Here is a 27911-nt window from a genome sequence, read left to right on the forward strand (position 1 = left end):
GAGTAGTGATGTCAGGCTCCTGTCACACTGATACAGGAAGCCACAGACTGAGAGTTATATAGTGGGAGGAGCAGGGTCCCCAGCAGTACAGAGTAATGATGTCAGACTCCTGTCACACTGATACAGGAAGCCACAGACTGAGAGTCATATAGTGGAAAGATCAGGGTCCCCAGCAGCACAGAGTAGTGATGTCAGACTCCTGTCACACTGATACAGGAAGTCACAGACTGAGAGTTATATAGTGGGAGGAGCCGGGTCCCCAGCAGCACAGAGTAGTGATGTCAGGTTCCTGTCACACTGATACAGGAAGTCACAGACTGAGAGTTATATAGTGGGAGGAGCAGGGTCCCCAGCAGCACAGAGTAATGATGTCAATCTGCTGTCACACTGATACAGGAAGCCACAGACTGAGAGTTATATAGTGGGAGGAGCAGGGTCCCCAGCAGCACAGAGTAGTGATGTCAGGCTCCTGTCACACTGATGCAGGAAGTCACAGACTGAGAGTTATATAGTGGGAGGAGCCGGGTCCCCAGCAGCACAGAGTAGTGATGTCAGGCTCCTGTCACACTGATGCAGGAAGTCACAGACTGAGAGTTATATAGTGTGAGGAGCAGGGTCCCCAGCAGCACAGAGTAGTGATGTCAGGCTCCTGTCACACTGATACAGGAAGCCACAGACTGAGAGTTATATAGTGGGAGGAGCAGGGTCCCCAGCAGCACAGAGTAATGATGTCAGGCTCCTGTCACACTGATACAGGAAGTCACAGACAGAGAGTTATATAGTGGGAAGATCAGGGTCCCCAGCAGCACAGAGTAGTGATGTCATCCTCCTGTCACACTGATACAGGAAGCCACAGACTGAGAGTTATATAGTGGGAGGAGCCGGGTCCCCAGCAGCACAGAGTAGTGATGTCATCCTCCTGTCACACTGATACAGGAAGTCACAGATGAGTCAGTTGCTGCTGTTGCACTGAAGCAGGAAGATTAAGGGTTAAATAAAGCTGTATTGGAAACAATGGCCCTCATTCAGACCCACTCGCAAGCGGGCGCAAGTACGTTAGGCGTACGTACAAAAATATTTAAATTCAATGGCTCGCTCGTATTTTCGTTCGCATCTAAAATTCCTCCCTAAACTCAGGCGACCCCTCCTCTAACTAACGAGCATGCGAAATAGCGAGCGTACATCCCCGAAATGGCTTGAAGGGAACGCACGCACAAGTGAAACCGGAAGTGGCCTTGTCAGATGTCGATTACCTGCTCCTTTATTCTGCCTACCTCCCTCAATCGTATCATGCCAATCAATGTATCAATTAGCTTAATTGTTTGTTTTTTTTCAACACAATGCAAGAAACTTTACTCTTGTCCGTGTTTGTGTTTACCCGCAGAATACGTACGGATGGAACATTCGCTTTTATTGATCAAAAAACATGTGAACCACAATTAAACAATTGTTCTATTGCTGTGTATCCCCGCATATTTTCCGTTCATTTCTTTATTTAAATTTGCAAACGCATGTCACTGCATCAAGCCTATCATAACTCTCCAGAGATTTCTGGCCCTGTCGAACACATGACTCATACACTAACCAATAAAATTGCTCCTGTTAATTTCCAAAATACATTAGCCAATCAGAAATTTTTTGCACACTTTATCAAAAATGTTTTGTATGAAAAACTCCATTGCCATCATGAGAGCCTCCGCATTCACCAGGCGCGAGCTGCTGGTGCTTACGGAGGTGATGGATCGCCGTATCACCAGCCAGCCTCCAGCCATCATCCAACCGGCAGAAGCGCTCCGCGTATGCGGATGCACGGTCCCGCCTGCGGTCCTTAGGTTCACGCCGCAACATCGGGCAGCTGGAGCGCAGGTGGTCAGACCTGCAACGGCGAACGCCCCGCTTGCTGGCATGCTTTCGCATGCAGATACTGGAAAGTAAGTGTTATGTATTGTGGTTTTCATGTTTGTGTTTGTGGGGCAAACTGCGTGTGCATGTTTTCCTGTCTGTCCTATTTATTATTTGTCCTCATATCTGCGTGTGCATGTTTTCCTGTCTGTCCTATTAATTATTTGTCCTCATATCTGCGTGTGCATGTTTTCCTGTCTGTCCTATTAATTATTTGTCCTCATATCTGCGTGTGCATGTTTTCCTGTCTGTCCTATTAATTATTTGTCCTCATATCTGCGTGTGCATGTTTTCCTGTCTGTCCTATTAATTATTTGTCCTCATATCTGCGTGTGCATGTTTTCCTGTCTGTCCTATTAATTATTTGTCCTCATATCTGCGTGTGCATGTTTTCCTGTCTGTCCTATTAATTATTTGTCCTCATATCTGCGTGTGCATGTTTTCCTGTCTGTCCTATTAATTATTTGTCCTCATATCAGCGTGTGCTTGTTTTCCCTCTATTTCTGTTTTTTTCATATTACTCCTTTTTGCATGTTTTTTGTTGCTGGTTTTTTTTTTTTAATTTGGGCCCCGGATTTGCCCAGAAACTAACCTCAATTTGTTTGACATATTTTAGGAGGACAGCCAAGACTACGCCGTCACCGTCTGGCCAGACGGCGTTCCCGGCCACTATCCCCAACCCCCAGCCAACACTCCACCCCAAATATTTCCCCTATACCCCACTCCTCCCCAGCCTTTCCAGACCCTCTCCTGGAACTGTCGGGCCTCCTTCCCCTCCGTCCCACTTCCCCCTCTCCTCCACCCACCCCTCTTCCAATTACCCCCTCCCCGGAGTCCATCATTACCCCTCCCCGTTCTTTGGGGAATGAAGGCTCCTCCGAGGAGGAACATGGAGGGACTTCCTGAGCTCCCGTTTTGGCTCCCGGTATGTTTTTATTTCTCATTTTTTTTAACCACAAACTGTTTGTATGTAATCATGTGTCGTGCCTTTATTCGTGCTTGTTTGGTTTACTTTTGGTGATTTAGCAGTTTGCCTTTACCTCTTCCTGCTGATTTCAACATACACATATCACACCTGTGGGAATTTGTACATAGGCCTTGTATTTTTGCCAGCACCCCCTTTTTGTTTTGGTTTTTCTTTTTTCGGTTTAGGAGTGATTTCGTTGTGTTTTTGTTTTTTTAATGTGGATTCCCTATTGTTTTATTAATCCACACACTTTTCTCACCCACAGAGGAACAGAGGCGTCGTCAAGAGGTGGAGGATTGTGTTGGCCAGATGCGCCAACATGTCATTGGCATTCTTGTGGCCCTTGACCGGCTGTCTGGCATCCTTCGCCAGTAGTTTTTTTTGTTTGTTTTCGTTTTGTAAATAAATTTTGTAGTTCTAATATACGTTCTGGCTCATTCTTTTTTTCTAAAACACAAATAGTTTTCCCTGACATAAGTAGACTGTTCCTGCAAGGATTTCCCTTTTTTAAAAGTTAGATTGTATTTTGTATTTGTATGTTAAACAGCCACAAGAAACACAGAACAGTAACAATGTCATTTCCCTTTTTGGGTGTAGTGTCAATTAGATATTTCGCCATTTTACAGGTTCCTAGTTGGTGTGCAAGCTGCTTAGGCCAATCTTCAAAATCCAAAGGTTTGGACAGGCTTCCTTTTGGTGTGGGTTGGGAATCTGCAAACATATTTCAGTTTACATCAACTGGTGTCAGTACTGGATTACCCCTTAGTCAATTGTAAGGTGTGTTAACCTGGTTCCACTTGCTGTTAACGTCCAAAAAAAGGAAGACCATTTCACTCTCCAAACATTTATTCACAACATAAATGAGAAATCAAAGTGGTCAGTCCCAAAACAAAAAAACAGTGATAATCTCAAATACAACACATACAAATAAAATATTTAATTAAAAAAAACAATCAAGAACTGGTTGACGAAGGACCATGCCAACATGATTCCACAAACATGGCGTTGCGATATGGGTTCCAGAATATATGGACAAAATCACCAGATCCAGGTTTGGTAAGGGTAGCAGGAAGTAGTGAGCGTTGGAGTGGCAAAGATTATGTGAACAAACAGAAGATGGTGAAAAAAAATAAAAAAAAATTAGATGTTCGCAAACAAACACAAACACATTAGGTATAAACACTGTAGTTTGGGTCAAACTTACCTAAAAAATCTGGCCACCACATCATCGCGTATGGCCCCCCCACATACTGACCTCCGACCAACCTCGGGGGGGCCATCCTCAGGTAAGGCATCCTCTGGCTGCATTGGGACACCACTCCTTATGGCGATGTTGTGAAATATCCCACACAGGACCACAATTTTCGACACCATATCTGGCAAATACATGAGCTCGCCACCAGAGCGGTGGAGGCATCTGAATCGGCCTTTTAAAAGGCCGATACAGCGCTCCACCACTTGCCTGGTGGCTGTAAGTGCGGAATTATACTCACTTTGTGGGCCTGGTGTGGGAGCCAAATAAGGAGTGAGCAGCCAGGACATGCAAGGGTATCCACTGTCTCCTGTGAAAAATAACAGACAACATCAGGAACACTGTGTATCAAGCTTAACATTGTTATGTACTAAAGGTCTCCACTTACCCAGAAGCCACGCATCACCAGCTTGTAGGTTGGTTAATTTCTGCCATATCCCTGATTGCCGGATGACGAAGGAGTCATGTGCACTTCCTGGTAACTTAGCATTCAGGGACAGGATCTGGAGGGAGGCATCACATACCACCATTACATTCAGGGAGTGATAGTGTTTCCTGTTTCTAAATATTGCCTCCAGCCATGCTGGAGGCTGAAGTGGTATGTGAGTACCATCCACAACCCCTATGATGTGTGGGAAGCCAGCTATTTGGTAAAAATTGGCCTTGGCCACACTAAGGGCACCCATATCCAAAGGCATTTGAATAAAATGATGGAGGTGCTTGAAAAGTGCCTCCATCACTGCCCTCAGGATCCGGGAAAAGGAGGATTGGGAGATGCCCGCCACTATTCCCACCGTTGTTTGAAACGATCCTGAGGCACAGAAATGTAACACCGCCATAAATTGCGTCAGTGGTGGTATTGCTGTTGGACTGTCAATTTGCCGCTCAAGATCACTTTCTATTAATGAGAGAGTGTCTATGATGATTTTGGGAGGTAGACGGTAGCGTCTTAAAACCTCATCATCGGGCATTCCAAAAAGGGTGACACGTGTTCGAAATATCTGAGGCCTTGCATGCCTACGATGCCTACGCCTGGGATGAGATTGAGGTTGGTCGGCTTCCGGGAGCATGGCCAGAACAATCCTCCCCAGATCAACCTGAAATTCCAAAATTTAAAAGTAAGGCTTTTGACCCACCCCAAAACTATATTAAAACAACTTAGCTTGATGATACCATCCATTGCTGCTTACATGCCGGGGTATTGTCATGATACGTCCAAACTGAAAATAAACAACAAAATTACTTGACACATTTCACTCTGTGCATTTTTGTGGATACATTTTGTGCTAGACCAAAGTTAAAATATGCCAAACACCCATTTAGCAAAACCGCAAAGCGACATATAACACAGTACATCAAAACGGGTCGAAATGTTGGCTCAAAAAGCGAAAGATAAACCACCAAAAAGTTAGAATGATTATTAAGCTGTTTTAAATGCGCTAATTAGTTCGCTAATACAAGTCACAAGAGTAACTACTAAAAATGCGCTAATTAGTTCGCTAATACAAGTCACAAGAGTAACTACTAAAAATGCGCTAATTAGTTCGCTAATACAAGTCACAAGAGTAACTACTAAAAATGTGCTAATTAGTTCGCTAATACAAGTCACAAGAGTAACTACTAAAAATGCGCTAATTAGTTCGCTAATACAAGTCACAAGAGTAACTACTAAAAATACGCTAATTAGTTCGCTAATACAAGATAAAAAATGGACTTACCAAGAGCAAATATCTAAGATGCAAAATCAAAAGGTCTTTGGGGTCGAAAATAAACAAAATCTAAAATAGAATAAATTAGGTATCTAAAAATTACAAAATATACGAAACACAATGAAACAACAATTGAACAAAAGTTAGACTTCACAAAACTTACCAAATCAACAAACGAGGTCCCAAAAATATAAACCAACAAAGATAACGGAAAAAAAAACGCAAATCTAACCAACAAACGATTCTCCAACCTCCAACTCCTTTCTACACAATCAATAAACTCCAGCCAAGATAACCTCCAACAATCCAAAAACGCCACCTCGACTTGAGACACACCAAGCCATAAATAGTGTTTCGTTTCCCGCACAAATTAAGGAGGGATCATAGGGCCGCACAATCAATGATGCGGCCGCAAAATAAGGACGCATGTATAAATACGTCACGAAAACACATTCAAATTCTGGTGTATTTCTTGTTTGGACCGCAGACATGGCGACAGACCAGGGAAACAATGCCCAAGAGTCAGGCGGTAAGTCTTTCATGCATTTTCTATCAACGATTAATTTGAAACATAAGATGAGGCAAGTTGTGATTTTGTGAATTCTGTAAATTTACACAAATAGGTGAGGAGGATGACATGGAAGAGGCTGCTGGGCCCAGTATTCCGGCCAAAGCGGCCAAAAAAAAAAGGCAGCCACATTTCACAAGAAAGGAGATGGAGGTTTTGATCCAGAAGTGTGTGGACATCCTGCCACAGGCAGACAGGAATATGAGTCTAAGCCAGAAGTGGAGAATGTGGGAAGAGGTAGCCGTTGCTGTCAATACGGTGGGTGATTATGTCCGTCTAGCCCGGGATGTCAAACGGCGGTAAGTAAACCCTTGCCCCCCCTAAAAACAAACCCCATTTTAAACCAAAGGATAATGGCTTCCATTTTTCCCCACAGATGGGGCGACTTCAAATATCGCCTAAAGCAAAAACTCACGGACAGGGCTAGGCATGCAAGGGGGACAGGTGGGGGTCCCACCCCTGTGTCATTGGAGTTGACGGATTTAGAAGAGCTGGCACAGGGGTGTGTGCAGCCTGTGGAGGTGTTTGGCGTGTCCAACATGGATACGGACATGCCAGACTTTGCGGCTCCTCATGTTGGCCCAGGTAAGTATTGTGATGTCACCAACTCTGAAATGTTATTGTGCCAATATGTAGATTCTAATGTGACTCTTTTCTCATTTTTCAAACAGAGACACAGGCGGATGAGTCTGCTCCAGAGGGAAGCCTTGGCCGCAGAATTTCTGCTGGCTCTGCAGGGGAGGAACCAGTACATCCGGCTGAGGACCCTGCAGAAGCCAGTCCAGGGCGTGCCCAATCGCAGGCAGTGGGCCTCCTCACAGAACTCAATTTCAAATCGGATTTCCATACGGAGATTCTGCAGAGGATGGACGCCAGTCTGATACGGGTGGCTGAGGCCCTGGAGCAAAATGCTGCGGCCAACGTGACCATTGGTCAGGCCCTGGCGGAAAATACCAGGGCCAACATCCGCATCGCCGATGCCCTGGAGCAGCTCGTTCGCCAGCACATGGTGGAGCCGACCTCCCTTCCTGCCGGAACATCAGGATCCTCCACCTCTGGCACAACATCAGCCAATCCTCCAAATGTGCCTAGCCCTGTGCCTAGTCCAGAGGCCACAACATCTGCCTCTGGACAGGCCAGCCCGATGGCATCCCGGACCCGGTCTGGCGCCCACCCTCCCCCATCCAAACGGGCGAAAAAACGGTGACAGCAATGGCGACTTTTCCCACACTCCTTCTGTGCTTGGCTCATATTCCTTTCTGGTCAAAACTTCCCTCTCCTTTCTTGTGAAATGTTTTTAAGTTATTTTTGTACGTTTATGTTATCAGTTATTGATTATTTATTTTTGATAAAAAGTATCTTTGGCAGAAAAACTAAAAAAAAATATTATGCCAATTGGTTTGTGTTTAAACAATAAATTTATGAAAAAAATCTGACATTGTACTGTGACATTATTGGACAAATGGGTTACATTTAATCCTGGCCCTAAAGGCAAAAAAGGACACCAAAAACCATTTCATTTGTATAAAAAAAAGGCCTCTTGAAGGAACGTTTAAAAAATCACATAACGATGCAAATTCCACATTAAAAAAAAAAAGGGGAGCTAATTAAAAGATGATGACATTATTGTCACAATAGGCCATAAACAACAAATTGAGGCCAAAAAAAAACCCCAAAAAATGTACGCCAATTGATTGTGTAATCCTGACATTAGCAGGTATGATTTCCACCTGCGTACGCTTTTGTGCTATCCCAATAAACTGCTTTCCAAACACATACCAAGCCGGTTTTCAATACAACACTAATTGCTTTTGTGACCGCCCGCGATTAATCGCTGCAACATCGTGGAGTCCCGGGATGGAGGAGAAGGCCATCGCCAATGTGGTCGAGTAATCCAGACCCTAAACTGTGCGAGCATTTTGAAGGGAAAGAGGATGTTCCAGTGACGTATGTGACGGTCCGAACACATTTGACGTTCGCATCTGCTAATGTATGTACGCCCCAAAAACGCCTCGCCACGCCTGCGTTTTTCCATCTCCACCCCCGTCAACACCCAAAAACGCCCTGTTCTGTCAATCACATTTGACATGTCACTTCCTGTACGCTATTTTAGGAACGACAGAAAAAAAGCTCGCAATCTGCCGTACGCACATGCGCAGTGTAACACCGACGCATGCGCGGTTAGTCAACATCAGAACGCAACGAGCGTTCTGCTGTTTGCGAGTGGCTCTGAATGAGGGCCATTGAGCTGTTAGCCGGGAGCAGGGAACATTGTGCTGTTAGCCGGGAGCAGGGAACATTGTGCTGTTAGCCGGGAGCAGGGAACATTGTGCTGTTAGCCGGGAGCAGGGAACATTGTGCTGTTAGCCGGAAGCAGGGAACATTGTGCTTTTAGCCGGGAGCAGGGAACATTGTGCTGTTAGCCGGGAGCAGGGAACATTGTGCTGTTAGCCGGGAGCAGGGAACATTGTGCTGTTAGCCGGGAGCAGGGAACATTGTGCTGTTAGCCGGGAGCAGGGAACATTGTGCTGTTAGCCGGGAGCAGGGAACATTGTGCTTTTAGCCGGGAGCAGGGAACATTGTGCTGTTAGCCGGGAGCAGGGAACATTGTGCTGTTAGCCGGGAGCAGGGAACATTGTGCTGTTAGCCGGGAGCAGGGAACATTGTGCTGTTAGCCGGGAGCAGGGAACATTGTGCTGTTAGCCGGGAGCAGGGAACATTGTGCTGTTAGCCGGGAGCAGGGAACATTGTGCTGTTAGCCGGGAGCAGGGAACATTGTGCTGTTAGCCGGGAGCAGGGAACATTGTGCTGTTAGCCGGGAGCAGGGAACATTGTGCTGTTAGCCGGGAGCAGGGAACATTGTGCTTTTAGCCGGGAGCAGGGAACATTGTGCTGTTAGCCGGGAGCAGGGAACATTGTGCTGTTAGCCGGGAGCAGGGAACATTGTGCTGTTAGCCGGGAGCAGGGAACATTGTGCTGTTAGCCGGGAGCAGGGAACATTGTGCTTTTAGCCGGGAGCAGGGAACATTGTGCTGTTAGCCGGGAGCAGGGAACATTGTGCTGTTAGCCGGGAGCAGGGAACATTGTGCTGTTAGCTGGGAGCAGGGAACATTGTGCTGTTAGCTGGGAGCAGGGAACATTGCGCTTTCTTTTCCTATTTAACATAAATGAGCCAAAATTTCTCTGTACGACTGTTAAAGGTGTAAAATTAAGTTATTCCATAGAGCTGTAAGACCGCTACTGACCTGCGCCGTGTGACCGCTACTGACCTCCGCCGTGTGACAGTCACTGACCTGCGCTGTGTGACCGCTACTGACCTGCACTGTGTGACAGTTACTGACCTGCGCTGTGTGACAGTTACTGACCTGCGCTGTGTGACAGTTACTGACCTGCGCTGTGTGACAGTTACTTACCTGCGCTGTGTGACAGTTACTGACCTGCGCTGTGTGACAGTTACTGACCTGCACTGTGTGATAGTCACTGACCTGCGCTGTGTGACAGTTACTGACCTGCGCTGTGTGACAGTTACTGACCTGCGCTGTGTGACAGTTACTGACCTGCGCTGTGTGACAGTTACTGACCTGCGCTGTGTGACAGTTACTTACCTGCGCTGTGTGATAGTTATTAGCATAAGGTGTTACTAATGCTTTTGTGGAGGCAGAAGAATTGGCCGATCGCCTGAACTACCTCCTACGATGGAGCGATATTAATGGCAGGAATATAGCAGCTGTCAGTGTATGGAATATAATAGGCCGCACTTCAGCCTTCATGACTCAGAGACAGATCATCCCGCTGGCTCCCAGGCTCTGTCCATTTCCAGCTGAATTCTTTATCCCACCTATCAGCAACATGTTTCAGATAATATTATGTTTCCCTTATGTGTTAATGAATATGTCTGCCTATTACTCAGCGCAGATTTAATCATTACATCCATTTCTCTTCCTCTGGCAGAGACTGAGATTATTACTGTTCATCTGTTGTCTGTACACATTTGTCCTGAATATTTAATTTGTTGCTTAGAAATATCTATATAAATGCAGCACAGTGTTATTATACTGACTGCAAATTACAGCACAGAGAAACCATTTCTTCCATTCAAAACCATATTACTGCAAACTTTCTATCAAATCTATAGAGCAGGTTTGTACAACGGGATGTAGTTACGGTTCGGCCGGCTAGGGATTTATGACAGGCGTCAAGATACCGACGCTTGTCATAATCCCAACGCCGGAATGCTGAACGATCCGGGCCCGAGGTAAGTATGGACACCCGTCCTCTTAGCTTCTTTAGGTTTAGGGCACCCCGGTGGGGACTTAGGGTTAGGCACCCCCCCGGGGAGGGTTATGGTTAGGATGCAGAGAGGGGGGGTTAGGCTTAGGCACTAATGGGTGGAGGTTAGGGTTAGGCACTAGGGGGGGGGTTAGGGTTAGGTACCCCCCTGGGGGGTTAGGTTTAGGATGCGGAGAGGGGAGGTTAGGCTTAGGTACTAGGGGGAGAGGTTAGGGTTAGGCACCCCTGAAGGAGGGTTAGGGGGGGGGAGGGGGAGGGTTAGCTGTAGTTACCTCCGCTATCGGGACTTCCTCCCTTCGGCCAGCCGCTGTCGAGATTTGAACTGGCGGCTATACAGCCTCCGGCAAAACAATCCCATTCCTTCTACAACCTGCAGCTCTCAGGACTTTGTGGAACTACAGGTCCCAGCATGCGTGCCAGCTGCGGGTTTGCAGAGCATGTTGGAGCCTCTAGTTCCACAACAGATGCAGAGCCAGGCTACGCTGGCAGGGGATACGCTCAGTGTCCCGGCACAGGGGATGCCGACGTTTAGAATCCCAGCACCCGGTTCGGGTTGGGCACTAGTGACAGGTGTCACTATTCTAACCCTGGCAGGATGCCGGCGTCGGGATATTGACCGTCGGTATTGCGAGTGCCGGTATCCCATGCTGCTGGGATTTGTAGATTTGGTTACATACTGGGACTGATTCTCAGTAACTTTACTCCGGGAACAAACATTGCTGCAATACAAGGGGGAAAATACATTTATTATGATAGCATGCAGGGTAAATACTGGCGGCTGCTGCATGTAACCCACACATGTCGGACAGCTTTATACTTACACTGCAGGTTAGATCTGCCTATGTACTGTACACGCCCCTCTCTCATCTAGAGCAGGGGCATTTCTAGAGAGGAGGGGGCCCATGTGCAGTACCCGACACGGGCCCCCTCCTCTCCGTCCGGCGGCTGGCAGCACACTGAGCTGTGCGCGGCCAGCGCCGGCGTTATAGACTTTGGGCACTAGAGTGTGCCCAGAGTCTATAGTGTATGAACAGGTCACCGGGAAAATGGCTGCCGTGGACATTTTCCAGTCGTTTTACAGCGCCGGACACCTGTGCTGACGTGGGACTCCGGAGAGGTAAGATTATGGTGCACGGTGTGCGGTGCGGGGCTCCCCTGGACCCAGGGGCCCGTGTTCCCCGCACACCCTGCACCCATTATATACGCCCCTGATCTAGAGGCTCATTTATCAGTAATCACATATTGGGTGTGATATTAGCGCCCATGATTGCATTGCAGTATGTATTACATCGCACATGCAGGATGTTTGGGGCATGAGAGGAAAGACTCAGAGAACTTACATACTGGGAACACTGGGAACACTGGGACGCGGCTCTGGAACATCGTCCAGCTATAATGCAAATCCAGCAGGAGGTGTCTGTAGGAGATTTGTAGAACGATCCTTGTGTTTGCCCCAAGTTTGCAGACTTTCTAGCTGCCCCTTCCGGGAGGGAGCAGCCAGATTGGCATGACAGGAGGCGTGGCCATCATGAGGAGGCGGGGCTGGCCAGATGACGTGCATTTGTGGGCAGCCCCTGCTGTGGGGGTTTCTAAGGTAAATGCGGGGGGGATAGGAGGGGTGGGCGGCAGCCGGGAGGAATGCCTGCCTTCCAAGGAGGTCAGGAGCGGCTCTCCCAGATTATAAATGATGACATCACGCGTTACAGAAACGTGACTCATTTATGTACTATAGCGCTCAGCAGTTAGAATTCAGAACAGTCTGAACGATTCCCAGACTTTTAGACTTTTTCCTCAGTTTAGGGTCTTATTCGCAAGGTAGCCACATACAAAGTTACTTATAGGGTCTGATTCTGAGTTGGTCGCAGACGCGGCTCGTCTTTTGCTGCAGACGCACCATCAGTCGCACAATTGAAACTATGGCAGGCGCAGTCTCTCCGTCTGAGTACGTCTTATGTGTGCGGTTCAGTGTCTCAGTACACAACCGCTTTCAGCGACATTTGCGCGAATATCGGCTCGGCATGTGATGGAATCGGCTGCGTAGTGTACTACAGTAGGTACACTAGGTTACTACTACTCTTGTGCCAAAGGAATTGGTATATAAAGTTAACGATTAAGCACAGTAATACGTTGTGCAGAGCATGGCGCGGCTCGCGGGCACCAGACCTCTGTTGCATTTGATACATACATACGGTATACAATCGGGAAGCCGGCTGCCTTAATGCCGGCAGCCGACTTCCCGACTGTCATATCTCAGCGAGGGATGAAATGCCGGGCGTCTAGATGTAGACGCCTGACATTTCCCCGACACCGGGAGACTGACGCCAGGCATCCTGATCGAAGGGATGCTGGGCGCCGCTAGCGGACAGCCGCGGGGGGGGGGATTGTTAGGTTTAGGGCTCCCGGGGGGGACTTAGGGTTAGGCATCCCCCCGGGAGGGTTAGGGTTAGGCTAGGGGGAGGGAGGGTTAGGCACCCCCAGGGGGGACTTAGGGTTAGGCAGTGGGGAAGGCACTTAGAGGGGGGATTAGGGTTAGGCACTTGGGGGGGTGGTTACGGTTAGGCACCCTTAAGGAGGGTTAGGGGGTTAGGTTAGGTTAGTACATATTTACCTATCCACGATCGGGATTTCCAGCGCTGTCGGGCTTCCGCTGCCGGGAACTCTGCTGTTATCTGGCTGTCACTACCGGGTATCGAACCGCCGGTCATACCGATTCCATACATACATAAGATATATAACATACATAAGATATATAACATACATAAGATATATAACATACATATGAACCGAACAAAAGGGAAGGATGGAATAAATATTCATATTCCCGGCAATAATCCGATGGAACTGGCAGCAGCCATAATGCTTTGTTCATGTGACCATCCGTCATCCCTGCAAATGCCTCCCAGCAGCTGTGTTGGCTGAGGTACTGGACTAACGACTCTGATTATAGCCGGCGTTAGAAGACGCGCGGCAACATTGTGCCCAGAACACCCTCATCTCGCCCATATTGGCTGGCCGGAGCTTCGGATAAATTCATGTTGTAATTGCAGAGAAAGAAAATAAGCTTTTTATTACACATCGTCTGTAAATAGTAAAATGCTTCAGGTGACTTTATGTGAAGTAGTTTATGTTACCAGTGATTAATAGCTGGCTCAGCTGTAATCCTAATACTAAGGGCATCGTATTGCAGGAACGCTGCAGCAGGTTCTCCAGACACATTCAGTGACCTTCACAGAGTTATCAAACCGCACAGTCATCTTCAGGACTAAAGCCACTGAATAGGGGGCATCAGCCACAGGGTAGGGGGCATCAGCTGCTGGATAGGGGGCATCAGCCGCCAGGTAGGGGGCACCAACTGCTGGTAGGGGGCATCAACCATTGGGTAGGTGCATCAACAACTGGGTAGGGGGCATCAGCCCCAGGGTAGGGGCATCAGCTGCTGGGTAGGGGCATCAGCCGCAGGGTAGGGGGCATCGGGCTCTTGGCATCTTATCATTTAGGATATGTCCTGTTAGCCCTTCGGGGGAGCTGAAGGTCTCCGTTAGGTGCCAGCAGAGAGTGGATCTGCACCGTGTTCTGCCATAATGATTTATCTCCCATTTTATTAAAAACCTCTTATTCAGCAGATCCAAAAATAACCTCAGGACTTGAACGTTCTCATTATTTATGGTGTCTCCAGCTAAGACTGTGACATTTACCTAATATCTCTCACGCCAGATGGATATAAATCTTGTCATCCTCCCCGCTCATCCTCCATCCCCACTTCATCACAATAAAAGTGGATATGCCTCTTATGTGTGACGGAGAGACATTCGCCGTACGCAATGCGTTCTCTCCTCCACCGCTGTCTGGTATTCGTGTAACAATCCAGGCGAGGTCTTGTAAGACCCTGGTGTGAAAGGGTGTAAATGATGTGGTGTAGGTACAGGTCGGTGTTACCTCGGTAGGGTATTCTTCCTTTGCCAGAAGCTGTTCCCTATACCCTATCCCAGCAGAGAGGCAAGGATTCCCCAGGCAGACACAAGGAAGGGTAGACAGGACTTTGCATAAAAGAATAAAACAGTTTATTCCATAACCAGGAATAGGAATTGGTTATGGTGAAGAGGAGAGAGAATGGATTCAGCTAATGTAAACTCAATCTAATGAAATCAGAGACACTTTATACACATTAAGGTCATCAGACATACGGACATTGGGGCCCAATTATCTTCTGTGGGTTTCAGGATGAAAAACTCCTTTTAGCAATGAGCAGAATATTGCAGCACATGTATTACAGATGGTTGTATCAAACAAACTGGAACTGCTTCCTGTGGAATCCGCTGTGTAGGTATAGCATCTATAGGATAATGGACCTCATTCAGAGTCGGTCGTTGCGGCCGCATGGTCGTAAGGGAAAAGGGGCTGGATATGCAAATGAAGCACTCGCAAGTTGCGTCCTTAAGATCGGATTGTTAGCTGGCCGACCAAGGGGAGGATGCGGCCGTAAGACAAAAAATACGTCCCCTTCTCATACGCATTACACGTAATCTCCAGCCATATAAGGATTAATCGAGACCATCGGTAACCATCGGAACTGGTCGTAGAGCTTAAGGTTGACCATACCCTCTCTTAAGCTCTACGATCATGTCAGTGTAAAAACCTCCCAGGTCACATGTGCCATGACGCTACTTTGTTAATTATGCACTCCCATACACCGTGTGCACTCCCATAAACCGTGTGCACTCCCATTAAATGCAGATCGCATAATTAGGCACGCCTGCATTCGGATCTCCACTCCCCCGTTCACAAGCACCTTCCCCTGTTACCACCCACAAACGCCTCATTCTGTCACTCAAACTAGTGACCTGGCTGTGTCCAAGGAGAGAGAAATTTCTGATCGTAGCAGCTAGTTTGCGCACGCGCATTGCGAACTTTACGCATGCGCAGTTTCGCAACGACGGACTCTGAATGAGGTCCTATGTCCTGTGCAGTGGATATATTTTAAAGACTTTATCTCACCCAGTGCAATGAGCGTTGCTGAGGCCGCGTCCCCGCCGATGAAGGTGAGTCAGACGTAGGTATAAAGTCTTGTCTCTGACACATGCTGCGCGCTCTCTTAGCTGAGGGTGTCAGCAGGATCACCATTTGACTCCTTACAGTTCTTAATTTGACTCTATTTTACTTCTGTTACTCTCCCACTGCTGTCTCTCTCCCTTCTGCTTACTCTCTATCAGCTGCTCCTCTCCGCTCCATGGCGTCATCAGCTCTCCCCTCACAGACGCTCCACCTGTCACGCCTCAAACTGCTGTTTTGTTTTTTATTTAACCCTGCGTCAGACACACCTCTGGGACTCCCAGGTTCGGGCGCAGTGCGCCTGACAGGAGCCTGTTATAAAAACGGCATTAGCACCTAATTAGCTCAATTCTAACGTTCTTAGGCCCTGATTCAGAGCCGCTCGTAAGCGGCCGCTCGTTCGTTCTGACCGATGTTCGCACATCTGCGCATGTGTACGGATTTTAATACGCATGCGCGAACCAGTCAGTGCGGTGAAAATCGTTTGTTCGTTATATAGCGAGTGCCTGCTATTTTGAGTGACAGAATGAGGCGTATGTGGGTGGTAACAGGGGAAGGTGCTTGAAAACGGGGGTGTGGAATTCGAACGCAGGCGTGCTTAAAGGTCAAAACGGGCGTTTTAAGGGAGTGCATAATTAATACAGCAGCGTCATTGAACACGTCACTTGTTTTTTTTTTACTCAGAACTGCTCGCAAAATAGCGGTTGAAAAACCAGCCACAAGAATAGCGAGCAGTTCATACGCTGTTCGATGTACTCGATTAATCTAATAAATAGCGGACATGACGTATGGTGCGAGCGGCAAGGGGGCGTATTTTTAAAAATTACAACCGCAAGTTTTGCTCGCTCATTCAGACTTAGAGGCGTGAACAGACCGCAATTAGCAAATGGTTCATTTGAATAGCCACCCCTTGTTTTAGAACGAACGACCGCAAATAGCGAGCGGCTCTGAATGAGGGACTTAAAGTGATCAGCGACCTTCAGTAGGATGTACAAAGAGAGAATATATGGAAATCTGATTCACAAAACCACATGTATTAACCTTAAAGCAAGTAAAACAAAAAATACTACATTTTAAGAGGCGCAGTGCCTAAGAGGCCGCCCTGGACCAACCTACGTATCTCCGCAAAATACCCACAACCTTTGTAATTTTCATTCATAACATGAGCAAAATACACAAAATTGGGAGAAAATAAAAATAAATACGTACCTTCAATAGTCGGACGAGTTCGGGCGCAATGAGCCTGAGAGGCCGGGAAGGTCACTACTGCACTCCACGCAGGCGGCGGGAATATTGACTAGGGGGGTTTCAAAAAGCACCTAGAGATAGGAGGGTACTAGGAGGGGCAGGCCCCTGCGCCCCCTTGCGGCGGAGAGGTGAGCGAGAACAGCTTTGTGGCGCCTGTCAGGCCAGCTGCGCCTGACGCAGGGTTACATAAACTTTATTCAAAATGGCATTGGCCTCTATGCCCTTTTGTAGAATGATCTTATTTTAATAGGATATCACAGTCTGATACGGGAAGGGTGATCTGTGTGACCCACCTCGGGCACGTTTATCACTGGGAACACAAGATGTTTATTTGGGTGTGGTACAACATGTCGACACGGACGTTATTGTAAATGTTGGCAGTCGGCATGTCAGCGTAGCGCCTTTAGGTGCTTGTAGCCTTAATTCTGTCCTGACTGCAGACTATCCCTGAAATCAGCTGTTTCCCTGTGACCTAATGACGATGTAGATATTCTGAATGTGGGCACAATGGCTGAGAACCACTTACTACTTGTTTATCATTGTTTAGTTATATAGGATTAATCATATCACACCAGTCCCTGCACCACAGGAGCTTACGCTGACCTAACTCAGAAATTACTAACAGCCACGCACGCTATGGTAAAGTGGAGGTGATTCAGAGCCGCTCGCTAGATGCGAACGCTCGCACGATGTGTATGCAAATTGCGTAGGCAGGGCAATCGTACAGCAATGCATTAGCACGCCCAGTATTTCTTAGAGAGCGATCACATTGTGTGTGCAGACACCCACCGGCCTGTCCTAAGATGTCCACTTGTGCACGTCATGTCCAGGAAGTGTACGCAACCATCGGTACTTCGGGTAACATTGAATGCGATCGCAGCGCTTGACCATACCCTGCCGCAAGCACTGCGATCACTTCAGTGTAAAAACCAGCCAGGTGACGCGTGCTATGATGCTGCTTCTAAATTATGCGCACCTCTATCACGGCGTTGGGACGCTCAGGCACGCCTACGTTCGCACCTCCACTCCCCCGTTATTAATGGCCAGCCCCTGTCACCACCCACAAACGGCCTCTCCTGTCACTCACTCGGTGGGCTGTCTATGCGCAGCGAGCGAATGCATTGTGATCTTTCGCTATGGTTTGCGCACGCGCACTGCGATGAATACGCATGCGCACAATGCATACCATCGACAGCAGCGAGTGCTCGCATCTTAGCGAGTGGGTCTGAATGAGCTCCGGTGTGCCTATCGGCCCAATGGTACTCGATTGTACCGATGGTTCAGCTATTCTGCTAAACATTAGGGATGTGCGTATGGTAAAGTGGGCGTCTTTATTTGGTGTTTGCATTGCGATCGCAGTGGTTTTGCTTGCTATCGAAGCTGAACTGCGTGCGCAGTATTACGATCCGTAGTAAATCAGGCCCTGTGAAGGGAATGAGTGATGTCTCGCTGGATGCTTATAGACCATGGCAGCAATGTTACAGTGGGAGTGATGGTGGGTGGCCATATTGAATTACACCATGGCGCATGGCGTTCCCCTTACATTATTGCTGTGAATGAACGTCTCCTCTTTCTCCGTACAGGGGGAATGTTCTCAGAAATGCTACAACATCTTCATCATCGAGACCGTTTGTGTGGCCTGGTTCTCCCTGGAGTTCCTGCTGCGATTTGTCCAAGCAAAGAGCAAGTGCCAGTTCTTCAAGGGGCCCCTGAACATCATCGATGTGCTGGCCATCTTGCCGTATTACGTCTCACTCATAGTGGAGGACGAGCAAAAAACTTTTGATAAGCCCAGCGGCAACTCCTACCTAGAGAAGATTGGGCTGGTGCTGCGGGTCTTACGTGCCTTGAGGATACTGTACGTGATGCGTCTCGCCAGGCACTCGCTTGGCCTGCAGACGTTGGGCCTCACGGTCAGGAGGTGCACCAGGGAATTCGGGCTCCTCTTGCTTTTCCTCTGCGTGGCCGTCACCCTGTTTGCGCCGCTGGTCCACCTCGCTGAAAATGAAATGGGCCGATGCCAGGAGTTCACCAGTGTTCCTGCGTCCTACTGGTGGGCCATCATCTCCATGACAACGGTTGGCTATGGCGATATGGTGCCTAGAAGCATCCCTGGTCAGGTGGTGGCATTGAGCAGCATCCTCAGCGGCATCTTAATCATGGCCTTTCCCGCGACTTCCATATTCCATACATTCTCCCGCTCGTACTCTGAGCTAAAGCGAGACCAGGAGAGACTCCGAAGCCGGTTAATAAGCCTGAAGGACACGAGCCAATCAGGGGAAAGCGATACATTTAACGACACGGACAGTTTAATCTCAGAAGAAACATACAAGTATTTCTAAGCGGGGACCTAGAGGTCTCCTGAGCAGGAAGGTCACAGAGTGGGTCCCACCAATGTGCACTTTTAGCCTGGAGAGGAGAGCGGCTCCGATCTATAACTAGGAGACAGGAAGTCCCCCCGCTTTACCTCTCACACAGGGCGTCCAGCGTGAAAAGAGTTTCCCAAACCCTGGAGTAATGTCTGATGCAATGTACAAGGTATCTCTCATTCCATATTTATAGCAAAAAGACTGACCATGATGTATATTATAACCGGTATAATAAATTATTCATTTGCAGAAAACAAATATGTTAAATAAATAGCCATTTCTTTGCACAAGTCTGTGACTGAGTGTTATATTGTGACGCTAACACGCGGATACTTAGTGACATGTCATGTGACTCAGTGTTATAGTATCACGGTAACATACGGACGCTTAGTGACATGTCATGTGACTCAGTGTTATATTGTCACAGTAACATACGGACGCTTAGTGACATGTCATGTGACTCAGTGTTATATTGTCACGGTAACAAAGGGACGCTTAGTGACATGTCATGTGACTGAGTGTTATATTGTAACGGTAACACAGGGACGCTTAGTGACATGTCATGTGACTGAGTGTTATATTGTCACGCGGTAACAAAAGGACGCTTAGTGACATGTCATGTGACTGAGTGTTATATTGTAACGGTAACACAGGGACGCTTAGTGACATGTCATGTGAGTGAGTGTTATATTGTAACGGTAACACAGGGACGCTTAGTGACATGTCATGTGACTGAGTGTTATATTGTAACGGTAACACAGGGACGCTTAGTGACATGTCATGTGACTGAGTGGTATATCATTACGGTTACACAGGGACGCTTAGTGACATGTCATGTGACCGAGTGTTATATTGTGACAGTAATACAGGGACGCTTAGTGACATGTCATGTGACCGAGTGTTATATTGTGACAGTAATACAGGTACGCTTAGGGACATGTCATGGTAACGGTAACACAGGGACACTTAGTGACATGTCATGTGACTGAGTGTTATATTGTGACGGTAACACAGGGACGCTTAGTAACATGTCATGTGACCGAGTGTTATATTGTGACAGTAATACAGGGACGCTTAGTGACATGTCATGTGACCGAGTGTTATATTGTGACAGTAATACAGGTACGCTTAGGGACATGTCATGGTAACGGTAACACAGGGACACTTAGTGACATGTCATGTGACTGAGTGTTATATTGTGACGGTAACACAGGGACGCTTAGCAACATGTCATGTGAGTGAGTGTTATATTGTAACGGTAACATAGGGACGCTTAGTAACATGTCATGTGACCGGGTGTTATATTGTGACGGTAACACAGAGACACTTAGTGACATGTCATGTGACCGGGTGTTATATTGTAACAGTAACACAGGGACGCTTAGTGACATGTCATGTGACTGAGTGTTATATTGTAACGGTAACATAGGGACGCTTAGTAACATGTCATGTGACCGGGTGTTATATTGTGACGGTAACACAGAGACACTTAGTGACATGTCATGTGACCGGGTGTTATATTGTGACAGTAATACAGGGACGCTTAGTGACATGTCATGTGACTGAGTGGTATATCATTACGGTAACACAGAGACGCTTAGTAACATGTCATGTGACTGAGTGGTATATCATTACGGTAACACAAAGACGCTTAGTGACATGTCATGTGACTGAGTGGTATATCATTACGGTAACACAGAGACGCTTAGTGACATGTCATGTGACTGAGTGGTATATCATTACGGTAACACAGAGACGCTTAGTGACATGTCATGTGACTGAGTGTTATATTGTAACGGTAACACAGGGACGCTTAGTGACATGTCATGTGACTGAGTGTTATATTGTAACGGTAACAAAGGGACGCTTAGTGACGTAATATGACTGAGTGTTATATTGTAACGGTAACATACGGACACTTAGTGACATGTCATGTGACAGAGGTATATTGTAATGGTAACAAAGGGACGCTTAGTGACATGTCATGTGACAGTGTTATATTGTAACGGCAACAAAGGGACGCTTAGGCTTAGTGACATGTCATGTGACTGAGTGTTATATTGTAACGGTAACAAAGGGACGCTTAGTGACATGTCATGTGACAGTGTTATATTGTAACGGTAACAAAGGGACGCTTAGTAACATGTCATGTGACAGTGTTATATTGTAACGGTAACAAAGGGACACTTAGTGACATGTCATGTGACAGTGTTATATTGTAACGGTAACATACGGACACTTAGTGACATGTCATGTGACTGAGTGTTATATCATTACGGTTACACAGGGACACTTAGTGACATGTCATGTGAGTGAGTGTTATATTGTGACGGTAACACAGGGACGCTTAGTAACATGTCATGTGACTGAGTGGTATATCATTACAGTTACACAGGGACGCTTAGTGACATGTCATGTGACCGAATGTTATATTGTGACAGTAATACAGGGACGCTTAGTGACATGTCATGTGACTGAGTGTTATATTGTAACAGTAACATAGGGACGCTTAGTGACATGTCATGTGAGTGAGTGTTATATTGTGACGGTAACACAGAGATGCTTAGTGACATGTCATGTGACCGAGTGTTATATTTTGACAGTAATACAGGGACGCTTAGCAACATGTCATGTGACTGAGTGGTATATCATTACGGTAACACAGAGACGCTTAGTGACATGTCATGTGACCGTGTGTTATATTGTGACAGTAATACAGAGACGCTTAGTGACATGTCATGTGACTGAATGGTATATCATTACGGTAACACAGAGACGCTTAGTGACATGTCATGTGACTGAGTGGTATATCATTACGGTAACACAGAGATGCTTAGTGACATGTCATGTGACTGAGTGGTATATCATTACGGTAACACACAGACGCTTAGTGACATGTCATGTGACTGAGTGGTATATCATTACGGTAACACAGAGATGCTTTCTGACATGTCATGTGACTGAGTGGTATATCATTACGGTAACACAGAGACGCTTAGTGACATGTCATGTGACTGAGTGGTATCATATAATGTTACCATAAGGATACATAATAAATATAAAGTATCACCCTGCGGCCTGGATTGTACTATTATGTTCGGGGTGAGCTGCAGAAAGTTCCAGGGTGCCCTGACCCAATAGTAATATAAATAGGATAAAAGGTTCTCACTGCGCTCATCCCTTATGTTGTTATGTGTGATGTGTAACTGATGAATGGTAATACACTGTATATTCTGCCCAGTGTCTTTTATTCTGTGTATATATATATATATGATCCCATGTACGGTATACACAATGCACTGGTGGAGAGATACACCTGTATCAGTCTGTGGTCATTCTCTTACTATGGTAACTATGTGGCAGTAATGAATGTTGCACAGTCCTGTAGCTGTGGCGTGCCAGACTCCTAATGTTCATTAATGCAGGTAATGGAGTGAAGTCATTCTGCAGAGCAGCACTACGGAGAGGTAAGTATGGGTGCAGGGTGTGAGGTGTGGGGCCCCCTCTACCTAGGGGCCCGTGTGCCCCGCACACCCTGCACCCATTATAGATAAGCCCCTGAAATTCACATAAAATACACTGAAACAAGCCAGATCCACATAATACAATCCAGCCCCCCCATGTGTCACTCCAGTCCCCCTCGTGTCACTTCAGCCCCCCCATGTGTCACTCCAGTCCCCCTCATGTTACTTCAGCCCCCCCATGTGTCACTCCAGTCCCCCTCATGTCACTTCAGCAGCCTCTCATGTGTTACTCCAGTCCCCCTCGTGTCACTTCAGCCCCCCCATGTGTCACTCCAGTCCCCCTCATGTCACTTCAGCCCCCCCATGTGTCACTCCAGTCTCCCTCGTGTCACTTCAGCAGGCTCTCATGTGTCACTCCAGTCCCCCTCGTGTCACTTCAGCCCCCCCATGTGTCACTTCAGCCCCCCCATTTGGCACTCCAGCAATCCTCCATGTGTCACTCCAGCGACCCCATCAATCCCTCCACAAACCACCCCAGTCCAGTTTAGCCATCTTCCTCTACGCTCCCTCCCACTCCGGGCCACTCCATCCCCCTCATGTAACAAATAAAATAAAAAAAAAAAAACCCAGCTCTTACCTTGTTGCGGATTGTCTGTGTCATGTAGGCCGGCTCTGGCATCTGTGACCGCATCCTCCTCGTGGCTGCAGGTTCAGTCAAAAGTTGCCTTGACGCTGGCTCGGCACTTAATCATATCTTTGCAAATGTATGCAACTAATACCTCTGAATTTCTATTATCATGTAGGATTCAAGTATTCTTGTTGACATTGCTGCAGTGTGCTGGAGGGAATCTTTTTTCTTTGTGGTTCAGTCACAAGTTGCTCCACCTCCTGTTTGCGTTGTGACGTCACCACGTTGCCCATACATGCCTCCAGAGCGAAACAGACTGCTGCAACAGAGGACAAGCATCCTCTGAACAGCTGCGTGCCTATCAGAAGAGGCAGTCAGGGTCAGTCAGGGTCAGTTCTGGTCAGTCCTGGTCACTCAGGGTCAGTCCTGGTCAGTCAGGGTCAGTCCTGGTCACTCAGGGTCAGTCCTGGTCAGTCAGGGTCAGTCCGGGGAGCCGTATCAGAACAATGGAAGAGCCGCAGGTTGGCCACCGCTGTACTGGCTTATCTATTTCATGAATGATCATATATATATATATACTGTATATATATATATATATATATATATATATGTATATATATATGCAGAATAAAAGACACTGGGCAGAATATACGGTGTATTACCATTCATCATTTACACATCACACATAACAACATAACGGATGACCCCTGTGAGATTAGATCATTTCTGGGTACTAATTACTTAGCGCTACACTAGAAGAGGAGTTAGATATTAAATATGGATAATGAAAACTTCCCCCTTTAGGCAGCTGGTTCATCACTAGTACCATCTGGTCCATTAACAGCACAAACTAACACATTGATGGAACTGCGCCTACAAGGAGTACACCGTGTTTCCCCGATAATAAGACACTGTCTTATTTTTTTTTTTGTTCAAAAAAACACCCTAGGGTTTATTTTCGGGGTAGGTCTTATTTTAATTATCATTGACAGCAGTGCCCCTTATGCAGGCCCCCCTGTAGCAGTGCCCCTTATGCAGGCCCCCCTGTAGCAGTGCCCCTTATGCAGGCCCCCCTGTAGCAGTGCCCCTTATGCAGGCCAATTGTAGAAGTGCCCCTTATGCAGGCCCCCCTGTAGCAGTACCCCTTATGCAGGCCCCCCCCTGTAGCAGTGCCCCTTATGCAGGCCCCCCCCTGTAGCAGTGCCCCTTATGCAGGCCCCCCCCTGTAGCAGTGCCCCTTATGCAGCCTCCTTTGTGTAGCAGTGCCCCTTATGCAGCCCCCCCTGTAGCAGTGCCCCTTATGCAGCCCCCCTGTAGCAGTGCCCCTTATGCAGGCCCCCCTGTAGCAGTGCCCCTTATGCAGGCCAATTGTAGAAGTGCCCCTTATGCAGGCCCCCCCCTGTAGCAGTGCCCCTTATGCAGGCCCTCCCCTGTAGCAGTGCCCCTTATGCAGGCCCCCCCCTGTAGCAGTGCCCCTTATGCAGCCTCCCTTGTGTAGCAGTGCCCCTTATGCAGCCCCCCATAGCAGTGCCCCTTATGCAGCCCCCCTGTAGCAGTGCCCCTTATGCAGCCTCCCTGTAGCAGTGCCCCTTATGCAGCCCCTCCCTGTAGCAGTGCCCCTTATGCAGCTCCCCCCTGTAGCAGTGCCCCTTATGCAGGCCCCCCCTGTAGCAGTGCCCCTTATGCAGCCCCCCCTGTAGCAGTGCCCCTTATGCAGGCCCCCCCTTGCAGGCCCCCCCTGTAGCAGTGTCCCTTATTGCAGTGCACTTATCTGACTCGCCGCCGTCCAGGATGTCGCTCTCACTTGCGCACTGACTGGATCTAACATGATCCAGCAGGCGCGACCGCACAGGATCCTCAGCACGCGGGTGACGTCATGATGTCACCCGCGCACTGCATGACTGGGAACGCTGGTCTCTGCGGCGTTCCCAGCTCAAAATGAGATTCAGATAGGTCTTATTTTCGGGGTAGGGCTTAATTTGGACAGGGTTACAAAATTAAGGGTAGGGCTTATTTTCGGGGTAGGTCTTATTATCGGGGAAACACGGTATGTATGATCTGTATGGTCTGTATGATCTGTATGATCTGTATGGTCTGTATGATCTGTATGATCTGTATGGTCTGTATGATCTGACACTTGTTGCAATATGGTAGCACCTGTCTGAATAATGTAACAAGAACGAGGCTTCTCTAAAAAATCCACAGTTTATTACATTTAATACATATATCTCACTAACATGACACACAGCAAAACTAGAGTAGAGTTGTACCCCAACACGGGGTGCACTGAATTATACCCGATGTACCCTATGGCATAGCCTAATTAGTACAACAAGGTTATTGCATTTTCTTCTTTTCTTTCCAGATTTATTTATCGTTTGGAGTATTATGGAAGAGTTACATTAGTGTAGCAACACGTCACAATTCTGATGGACTAGTATAGTTAGGTCTTATTTGTATTTTGATAATCATCCAATATCGATAGGTTCTACCCATGATTGTGATCTATATGGAAGGTTAATCCTAAATTGTTTCTATCAAGCCCCAAGAGACTCAGCATAGAACTCATGGTCCGTCCTGGAAAGCTCAGCATGTACAGCCAGCTGGGGATGGGAGACCTAGTACTTTAGTACACAAAAGTTAATATAGCTTGGAAGGTGTTCACCACGTTGGTTATAGCAGAAAGCATATCTATGTGTTTATTTGTTTGTATATTTATATGAATAAAACTAAAGCAAGATATAATAGTTATAGCACTAAATACCTAAAATGTTATTTTTATGCAATACTTCTCTCTTTTTAATTTATTATTTATTATTTACAAAGAGATTAGGATGAATGTTTTGTTAACAAGGCTTCTCTGAGTGTTTTAAAACAGTTTTTAATGTATGATAAATATGTATTTCCTCACTTATATGTGTGCGTGTAGTATTTACCCACACGTGTGTGTAAGTAAAGATTGAGGGCCTGATTCAGACCCACTCGCGAGCGGCTGTCTGCTCGCAAGTGGGTCGATGGTGTGCACTGCGCATGCGCACGAAGGAGGGAGCTCTGTCGTGCGCATGCGCGAGACGCGACGAGCGAAGGACTTTCCTTCGCTCGTTGAGTCTGATCAAAGGGGGCGTGCTGTCGATGTTGATTGACAGCACGCCCCCTTTGGTGGGCGTGCCTCCCAGACGGGGGCGTTCCCAAGGGAACGCCTACCGTCAGAAGCCGGCCCCACTGACATCACTAGTGATGTCAGTGGGAGTGATTTTAACTCTGATAGAGCCAAAATCACTCCGGGCCTTGCGGTTGAGAAACTCAACCACAGGCTTCGGCTCGCAGTGGCGATGGTCGCGATGGTCAAGACCATCGCGACCATCAACCTGCACGCTCGTATATGCTGTGGGTGGTGACCCACAGCTATACGAGCGTCCAGGTGGACGCTCCATAATTATGGAGGTGGGCCCTGATTCAGAACGAGCGCTCTGGTCAGAGCGTCCGGCTCTGAATCAGGGCCTGACTGTACTCACTGAATTGTTTTTTGAATAAATGAAATGTATGAGAATTAAACATCCATGTTATCAAGTAGAGATCTGTGAGCTAGTTTACACAGCTGAAATTAATCAGCAATCAACTAAACTGCCCCTTCTCTGGGGAATCAATTAATTATACCTTGGGCTTATAATGACGATTAGGAGCCACGAACCCTTGTCTTGAAAAAGCTCTCAACGTGGAGCGAAACGCGTTGACAAAAGGGTTAATATCGCTGGAATACAGGAAGATACTCAGCCCACCCAAGCCCGTCACTTTGCACCTTTGGTTGTTGAAGTGAGCCCTGACCAGACCGGATAACAAGTGCACCATCTGCACCCTGGTCTCCCTGAAGCACGGACCTAATACACATCGGTGTCCCGGAACAGGACCGTGGTATTATTGCAGAGCTACAGCCTCAGAGGAGTTACAGCCATATACTATTACCATCTCTGGCTACTAAGACTGTAATATCTGCAGAAGGGTAAGGACACTCTGTGACGGGCTGTGCAAGCACTTACATTGCACAAGTCTCTGGTGGAGATATATATATATATATCCACGAAGATTAATACAAATGACTGTGGACTTTGGACAATCTCATATATATTCCGGCATTAACAACTTATAAAGATAACATCAACTCTTGACCAGCGAATTAACTGGGCTATTTACTGTCAGCTTTTATGCAATATACTTATTTAGTGTCATGTTAGTGAGATATATGTATTAAATGTAATAAACTGTGGATTTTTTAGAGAAGCCTTGTTACATTATTCAGACAGGTGCTACCATATTGCAACAAGTGTCACATACACACATTCCTTGTAGGCGCAGTTCAATCAATGTGTTAGTTTGAGCGCAGTGAGAACCTTTTCTTCCTATTTAGATACATAATAACATGTTATCTGGGAAACTAGAAGAATAAGCAAATATTTTACTATCATCC

General features: G+C 47.2%; 1 protein-coding gene across 1 annotated transcript in view; it reads left to right on the plus strand.

The window, feature by feature from the left end:
- LOC148443172 (voltage-gated potassium channel regulatory subunit KCNG4-like) overlaps nt 1-19605 on the plus strand; it is a 186179-nt gene extending 166574 nt beyond the window's left edge. The window contains exon 3 of the mRNA XM_088463123.1: nt 18569-19605. Coding sequence (XP_088319249.1) covers nt 18569-19327 — 759 coding nt within the window. The 3' untranslated portion in view covers nt 19328-19605. The remainder of the gene's footprint in view (nt 1-18568) is intronic.
- The last annotated feature ends 8306 nt before the right edge of the window (nt 19606-27911 follow it).

The sequence above is a fragment of the Taudactylus pleione genome, unplaced genomic scaffold (assembly GCF_031769625.1).
Source record: "Taudactylus pleione unplaced genomic scaffold, aTauple2 ptg001318l, whole genome shotgun sequence".
Taxonomy (NCBI): Eukaryota; Metazoa; Chordata; class Amphibia; order Anura; family Myobatrachidae; genus Taudactylus; species Taudactylus pleione.